At 39.9% G+C, this 8,269-nt stretch overlaps 1 protein-coding gene across 2 annotated transcripts in view; it reads right to left on the bottom strand.

The window, feature by feature from the left end:
- Positions 1-4,770: 4,770 nt before the first annotated feature.
- The window catches only part of ptcd3 (pentatricopeptide repeat domain 3), a 36,963-nt gene continuing 33,464 nt past the window's right edge, over positions 4,771-8,269 (bottom strand). Inside the window, exons 22-25 of one of the 2 annotated variants that reach the window (XM_060927433.1) lie at positions 6,231-6,272; positions 5,994-6,152; positions 5,849-5,899; positions 4,771-5,443 (exon numbers count right to left, since the gene is read on the bottom strand). In XM_060927433.1, the coding sequence (XP_060783416.1) occupies positions 5,851-5,899; positions 5,994-6,152; positions 6,231-6,272 (250 nt within the window). In that variant the 3' untranslated portion in view covers positions 4,771-5,443; positions 5,849-5,850. Of the gene's footprint in view, positions 5,444-5,793; positions 5,900-5,993; positions 6,153-6,230; positions 6,273-8,269 lie in introns of those variants that run through there. The other variant, XM_060927432.1, reaches the window with a different exon arrangement.

The following is an 8,269-nucleotide window of genomic DNA, read 5'->3' as shown; positions in this document are numbered from 1 at the left end:
GAACAAAAGTGATGTAGTGATGCAGAATTTTTCTACAGATTGCTCGTGGTTAATATAAAAGAGCAAAGTATCAAAAAAAAAAAAAACAGAGTGGAGAAAAAAAAATGAAAAAGGTAAATCTTGCTGTGTCACTAGCACCCTTTGCTGTTAGTCCTAAAACCTAACCTAACTAAACCTAATTTGACTCACCTATGGTAAATTACAAATGGAAATCACCTGTGAAGACCTGTCTGTGCCCATGTGACATGAAATGGCCAATGAATGATGAGATTTGTGTTTTGAAAAACCAACTGTTTCACTCAGTCCCTTTTTCACAATGGTGAAGACAAAAGAGCTGTCTGAAGAAACGAGAAATGCAGTTGTTGACAAACACAAGAGGTCCAAAGGATATAAAGCCATCTCCAAAGAGCTTGGTATCCCTGTGTCAATAGTGCATAATGTTAAGAAATATTTGAAGCCTGGAACTGTCAAGAACCTCCCTGGGCGTCGGGGTAAGAGAAAAATCAATGATAGAAGTCGTCGAAGGTTGGTGCGAGTGGTGGCAGAATCACCTCAGTTAACATCTACGGACCTGCAGGCCCACCTGGAACAGTCTGGGGTAACTGTTTCAAGAAGCACCATAAGGCGCACACTCAACACAGCAGGGCTACATGGGCGGAGGCCAAGGAAGACCCCATTATTGAAAAAAAAAAAAGACACAAAAAGGAGCATCTGGAGTTTGCGAAAGAGAACCTGGACAAGCCACAGTCCTTCTGGGAAAATGTCCTGTGGCCAGATGAGACAAAAGTAGAGCTTTTTGGGAATTCTCACAGGCAGTATGTTTACAGGCGCTGCAATGAAGCATTCAAAGAAAAGAACACCCTACCAACAGTCAAGCATGGTGGAGGATCAATAATGCTGTGGGGCTGCTTTGCTGCATCTGGGACTGGAGGCCTTACCCGTGTCAAAGGTATTATGAAATCTGAAGATTATCAACAGATTTTGGAGCAAAATGTCCTGCCCAGTGTAAGAAAGCTCGGTTTGAGGCGAAGATCTTGGGTACTCCAGCAGGACAAAGACCCCAAACACACATCTAAAAGCACACAAAACTGGTTAGAAAAGAAAAAAATGGACTGTTTTGAAATGGCCAGCAATGAGTCCTGACCTCAGTCCAATTGAGAATCTTTGGGGGGAGTTGAAATCTGCCATTGGCAGAAGGAATCCTTCAAATATCCAAGACCTAGAGCGCATAGCGAAGGAAGAGTGGGAGAAAACACCACAAGACAAATGCAAGAAGCTCATCGATGGCTACAGGAAACGTTTGGAGGCCGTCATCGCTGCCAAAGGGTGTGTAACCAAATACTAAGGAGGGGTGCCAATATTCCTGCACCTGCTGTATTTCTGTTTTTTGTTGTCTTGGAAATTAAAATGCCTATTTTGAATGAAAACAACTTTTCAGTTCCTTTGGACCTTCAATTAAAAGATCTTGGTATTGCAAATTGTGTCCATTTCCATTTATTTCTGGAGATATTACAAAAGTTGTGAATAAAATTAAGGGGTGCCAATACTGCTAGGCGGGGCTGTACCATCATGCATTGCAGTCACACGAGACAAATTTATAAGTTGTGGCACGAAAATGACTATCGTAGTGTTTTCGGGTGAATGGACAGAGGAAGAAACACCTTATAAACGGACATTCAAGTACACTTAAATAGTAAGAGAGCAGAAAGGCATAAAATACAAGAATAAAAGTTACAATCAAGAGCCTCAAATTTGATTTAATAAAAGGCAGCCGCAAAGAAGAAAGTATTCAGCCTTGATTTTAAAGAACTGAAAGATGCAGCAGACACAAAGTACTTTGTTTATTAATGCGGGAAATACGCTCAGCCTAATGTATTTATTATTTTTGAAAACCCACCAGCTAACTGATCTGGCACCTTTTAATTGCGCGACAGTAATGATGTAAATAACAGCAGGACGAAGTAGTGTCCGGAAGTGTGTTTTTCATTTTACCAGTGAGCTCATTATATAATCCTCTCTATACTATTCTTTTTCGCCACGCTAGCTCAACCCGGTATAGCATTCTCTAGCTAGGGAGTAGTCAGTGAGCGATTTCGGACACAGCATTGGTTATTTTGGTGAACTTTAAATAAGTAAAAGCAGTGAATATCACTTTAAAGGTTCCAATTATGTACAATAAAGCAAATATTTTAGCTGCATTACTTATGTCTGGGGCTATACTGAAATATAACTGAAAGGCATCCTCCGTATCTTCAGTTAAGCCCATGCACTGTCAAACCCACAACATAGTAGAGGTATTCCTTTCCAGAGGGGAGTGTTTTGAGAGAGGTTTGTCTAACCTAAAGCTCCCTCAGTGAGAGTCCTGTCTGAATCAACCTCATTGACATTTCATAACTACATTCCAGTTGCTAAAACAAAAAGGTCAGACCCCTAGTTATCACTTACACTACCGTTCAAAAGTTTGGGGTCACCCAGACAATTTTGTTTTCCATGAAAAAAGTCACACTTTTATTTACTAGGGCTGTAACGATACACCCAACTCACGATTCGTATCGTGATTTTTGACCCACGATTCGATACGCACACGATTTTTTTTAAATGTTTTTTTTAAAAGTAGTAAATTTGACTTATTAACATTTACTTACTTACATTAACTATTTAATAACAAATAATTCAGACCACTGCAGAGAATGAGTAATATGTATGCAAAAATGAACAAATGTATATCCAAAGATTGTTTTATTTCTCAAAATAATACTGTTGAGCCGGAAGCTCTGTTTTTTTCGGTTCTGAAAGTCATTTTTCCAAATCGTGTAAATCCGTTAAGATTTTTTTTGGGGGGGTGGCTCTCTCACTGTCTCACTCTCATAGGGCCAATGATTTTCTGTGATTGCGGAAAACAGATGGAAATTACGGAATTTTTATGGTGAAACATTGCTCGCGTGTCAAAATGTAACTGCCGCAGAAGGCTTCCGCCCAAGCAGACATGCCTTCAGTGTTGCCAGATATTGCTAACGTTTTCCACCCCAAAATATGTTCAAAACCAGCCAAAAAGCACCTAAACCTGCCCAATCTGGCAACACTGCATGCCTTTCCGGTCAAGTGATTGTGATTGGCTTGTGGCACACCTAGCCAGCCAATGAGCTGCTTGTTTACAGATTCGCTCCCCGCGTCGCAACCAGAATGGCGACCGCTTAAAAGAAATGAATGCTCTGCCAGTGGCGAGTGTGGACGTCGCGTGACTCAGAGAAGATTGTCGCAGGTCGGCGAAAAAACGACTTACTAATAGATATAAAAAAATAAAAGTAATTTATGTAAGTTTAAAATGTAATTTAAATAAAAAGTAAAGTATTCATAAATTGAAGTTTGGAAGCGCCTCTGTTTTTGGGCTGAGGAGAAGTTTGAAAGGGTGTACCGCGATTCTGCCTTCTTGTATCGCGATACGGATCGTGGCTCTGCGTATCGCGATTTCGATACGCATATCGTTACAGCCCTATTATTTACCACCATAAGTTGTAAAATGAATAGAAAATATAGTCAAGACATTTTTCTGGCCATTTTGAGCATTTAATCGACCCCACAAATGTGATGCTCCAGAAACTCAATCTGCTCAAAGGAAGGTCAGTTTTATAGCTTCTCTAAAGAGCTAAACTGTTTTCAGCTGTGCTAACATGATTGTACAAGGGTTTTCTAATCATCCATTAGCCTTCTGAGGCAATGAGCAAACACATTGTACCATTAGAACACTGGAGTGAGAGTTGCTGGAAATGGGCCTCTATACACCTATGGAGATATTGCACCAAAAACCAGACATTTGCAGCTAGAATAGTCATTTACCACATTAGCAATGTATAGAGTGCATTTCTGATTAGTTTAAAGTGATCTTCATTGAAAAGAACAGTGCTTTTCTTTCAAAAATAAGGACATTTCAAAGTGACCCCAAACTTTTGAACGGTATGTTGTCACAGTACATAAGGATCATGATGTGTGAGAACTTAAATTACATGTGTAAGTTTCCAGTTTATCACCTAACCCAAGCACCTGATAAAACAAAGAACTCCAATAATGCTTGGCCTTAGAAGTCCTTAATTAGAACACCAAGTTCACTCATTTAACCATGAAGCAGTACAAATAAAGCTGAATTGGGCAGCACAGAGGTGTAGTGGTTAGCCTCACAGCAAGAAGGTTCTGGGTTTGACCTCAGTGGCCTTTCTGTATGGGTTTCCTCCAGGTGCTCTGGTTTCCCCCACAGTTCAAAGACATGAGGTTAGGTTAACATGGGGCAGCGTGAAGGTTGGGCTGAAGTGCCCTTGAACAAGGGTGCTGTAGCATAGCTGCCCATTGCTCTGGGTGGGTGTGTGCGCGCATGTGTGTTCCCTGTTTCAGATGGGTTAAATGCAGAGGAGGAATTTCACTGTGTGCTTAAGTGTGCGTGTGATGAATAAAGGCGGCCTCTCTCTTAAAGGTCCCATGGCATGAAATTTTCACTTTCTGAGGTTTTTTAACGTTAAAATGAGTTCCTCTGACCTTCTGAAGTCACCCCAGTGGCTAGAAATTTCATAATGTGTAAACCAAACTATGCCCAACATTTGAGAATGGCGCGTCAAAACGGCGTCTTGATAAACTCTTCCCTTTACTACGTCAGCAAGGGAGATGATCCCCACGCCCCCCCTCTGGATTCCCACCCACTGTATGAATTGCCCGCCCAGTTGTACTGAGGAGACCATAGAGGACACAACAACATGGCATCACCTAAGCAAGCGAAACATGGAAATTGCGCTGTACATGGATGTGACAACACAGAAAAGAGTCTGTTTTTACTGCCGACGGGAGAGCCCCTGAAGACGCAGTGGCTTAATTTTATTTACTTCAATAATACGCCGTCGAGTCTACCTAAGACGGTGTATGTTTGTCGGGAGCATTTTCCTGAGGAATGTTTCCACAACTTGGGACAGTACAGGGCAGGTTTTGCACATCAACTGTCACTGAAGCCTGGGTCCGTACCAAGCATCCCTGCCGCATCAGCAACAAACACCGAACAAGTAAGTGTATAACTGTTAAGTCGTTTTGCCGTGTTTTAAAATCGGTGCCACGTTAGCCTTGCAATGGCTACATTAGCTGTGCAGCTAACCGCTTCCTGCAGTTAGCCAGGTACTCTGCGCTACAAAACCAAAAAGCATGCAGCATGCTCTGTTATAATACCCAATCAAAACAGTTTTTACAAAGACACCCACATTCTTTTTTTTAAGTCACTCGTTCATTTTATTTGTTTGTTTGTTCAGTAAAAACCCAAACATTTGTTGAATTTATTTTATTTCCTCGCGTCGCACCTTAATGACGTCAGCGCGCGGTATTTTTCCCTTCGCGGTTTGTTCCTTCTCTCTCGCCATAGTAAGACACCCACATCCACTTGTTCTGACCCACTGGAGGTAGCGTCACAGTGCTGTTAGCCAATCAGAGGTAACACGTTTACATGTCATGAATATTAATGATAAGACCCGCCCCCACCCTCTACCCTTCCCCGCCTCCTGCTTCTCATTAGCAAAACGACGCACTGGGAAAAGCGCTGAAATGGGGCTTTCTCCCAGGAGGCTATATCTACGTGCCGAGGGTTCATTTCGAGAAAGCCTGCGGATATAACATCCGGAAACCTCCACGAGCCCGTTTAAAGCATCAACAAACCACCATGCCATGGGTCCTTTAAAATTTAATATTAAGCCATTTTTGTACATTAGTATATATTGCATCTCTTTATATATATTTATATATAAATAAATAAATTTAAAAACTTGGTTACAGTTGCTTTTTTTATTATAAAGACATTTGATAAGCTATACTTGACACTGACTTTTAATCAAATCCCTCATGTGTAGAAGACTCCAGATCGGACAACGTCATCCTGATAATGGCAGGAGGGAAGAAATAGAAAATGTATCAGTTTCATTTCAGGAATCTGTATTAATAAAATGTTTAAAAGAACCTGAGACACTCACTTTTGCTCATCGGTTAGCTCAAACTCCTCCTGCACCCTCTCGATGAGATTTGGAGTGACAGGCAGGCAAAAACTTGCCGAGAGCCGAACCAGCTCAACGGCCTGCTGGGCATCGTTGTGCGCCTTTATACAGGCAAAAAACTCGTTCACCAGGTCATCACTGAACAGACAGGCAGAGAAAGTGGTGTAAGTTTTGGCCAAGAGATTGCCACAAGTGAAGGACAGGAGCCATACTTACGATGGAATTCTGTTGGTGGCTTTGAAGATGTTCAACATTTCCCTGATTTAAAAAAAAAAAAAGGTACATTTCATCCTGTATTATTCTATGTTGGAGCACAAACAGTTTTCAGTGTTTATCATGGACTGCATAAGTATTCACCCCTTTGAACTTATGACCCAGACATGAAATGGGTTTGAGATTAAATGTCAAATCTATCCAAACTAGCCCCTAATACCGAAGTGGGGAGAAAAATCCAAATAGTTTGAAAATTATTCTCAGATTAACGAATAATTACATTTATTTTTTTAAGCTTGCACAAGTATTTAGCCAAACTGTTGTGAAACTTCTAAATTAGTTCTAACACAGCCATTTGCCATCAGAAATCAAATAATTAGCTGAGTTGACCTACGTGCAATTAAAGTGGCACGATTTCATAAATACACTCTTTCTTGGAAGACGCCTGAACAAACAGCATCGTTAAGTTATCAAAATATCTCCAGGACAAAGTATCAAATCACAGCTCACAGAGTCCCATTAAATCCATGGGGGGGGGACACGGACGACTATGGCATAATCACAACTCTGCATAGAGGAGGCTCTCTAATAAAAGGTCAGTGACTGGATAAAGAGACAATCAGACCAAGCGTTACACTCAGTGAGCTGTAGAAAGCCTGATATGAGAAGGGAGAAGCTATTCAAAGGACAACAAAAACCAGGACATGCCACACAGTGTGGAAAGTTCAACAGGGTGATTACTTATGCAAGACGCTATATACAGTTGTGTTCAAAATAATAGCAGTGTGTTTAAAAACGTGAGTAAAGCTCAAAATCCTTATAACAGTTTTGATTTCCATGCACTGGGAACAATGCACATTATATTCTACATCAAAACATGAAGAAAAATGTATCAATATTTTAATTACTTTACAGAAAATGAAGAAAAATGAACATTGGGCTGTTCAAAAAAATAGCAGTGTCTGCATTTTTCATTACAAACTCCAAATATTTACTGTATAAACTGAAAAAAATCTTAAGGATTTAGTATTCCTGTGAATCACTAAACTAATATTTAGTTGTATAACCACGGTTTCTGAGAACTTCTGGCACCTGTGAACAGGTATTCCAGCCCAGGATGATTTGACAACATTCCACAATTCCTCTGCATTTCTTGGTTTTGCCTCAGAAACAGCATTTTTGATGTCACCCCACAAGTTTTCTATCGGATTAAGGTCCGGGGATTGGGCTGGCCACTCCATAACTTTCATTTTGTTGGTCTTGAACCCTGATGCTGCTCGCTTACTGGTGTGTTTGGGGTCGTTGTCTTGTTGAAACACCCATTTCAAGGGCATTTCCTCTTCAGCATAAGGCAACATGACCTCTTCAAGTATTTTGATATATGAGTGATTCCACGCTTATGGGTACTGAAATGGGGACATGAACTTATTTTTAAAAATTCACCTAAAACCATTTCTTTTTTTTTTACCATCAGGTCACAAAACATGTAATCTTTAATGAATGATATGTTAAAAGATAACTTTAATTTTCTGAGATGTAATAAAAACATATTTATATGCCAAAGTCAGAACGTAACAGAAGTGTTGTGGACATATATATTCTCAATTTTAACAATGTAGAATTACTTTTTGAAACATAGGAAGGTGATGTTTTAGCAAATATAATTAATAAACATGTGTAGTAGAATAAACATACACATTCTTTCAATAAGATTAACATGGTATATAGCTAGATTGTAATTAATTTGTAACAGACGCGAGATGGACAATCGTAACAGAAGTAATGTAACCGACATCATTTTGGAACTCATAGGCTTGACTTTGGCATATAAATATGTTTTTATTACATCTCAGAAAATTAAAGTTATCTTTTAACTAGTGCTGTCAATACTGACAAGGGTATTAAATCATTTATTGAAATCAAACAAGAATTTATCCTTGATCAAAAAGAATATTGGAAGTATTTACAACTTTCACATTGTATTAGAGCTAAATTGAAATCTGCCCCAGACCCGCCATCTGGCTTTCAGGAGGTATTAATGA

The sequence above is a fragment of the Neoarius graeffei genome, chromosome 8 (assembly GCF_027579695.1).
Source record: "Neoarius graeffei isolate fNeoGra1 chromosome 8, fNeoGra1.pri, whole genome shotgun sequence".
Classification (NCBI taxonomy): Eukaryota; Metazoa; Chordata; class Actinopteri; order Siluriformes; family Ariidae; genus Neoarius; species Neoarius graeffei.
The sequence above is the reverse complement of the archived record's forward strand: the minus strand, read 5'-3'. Positions and strand labels throughout refer to the sequence as shown.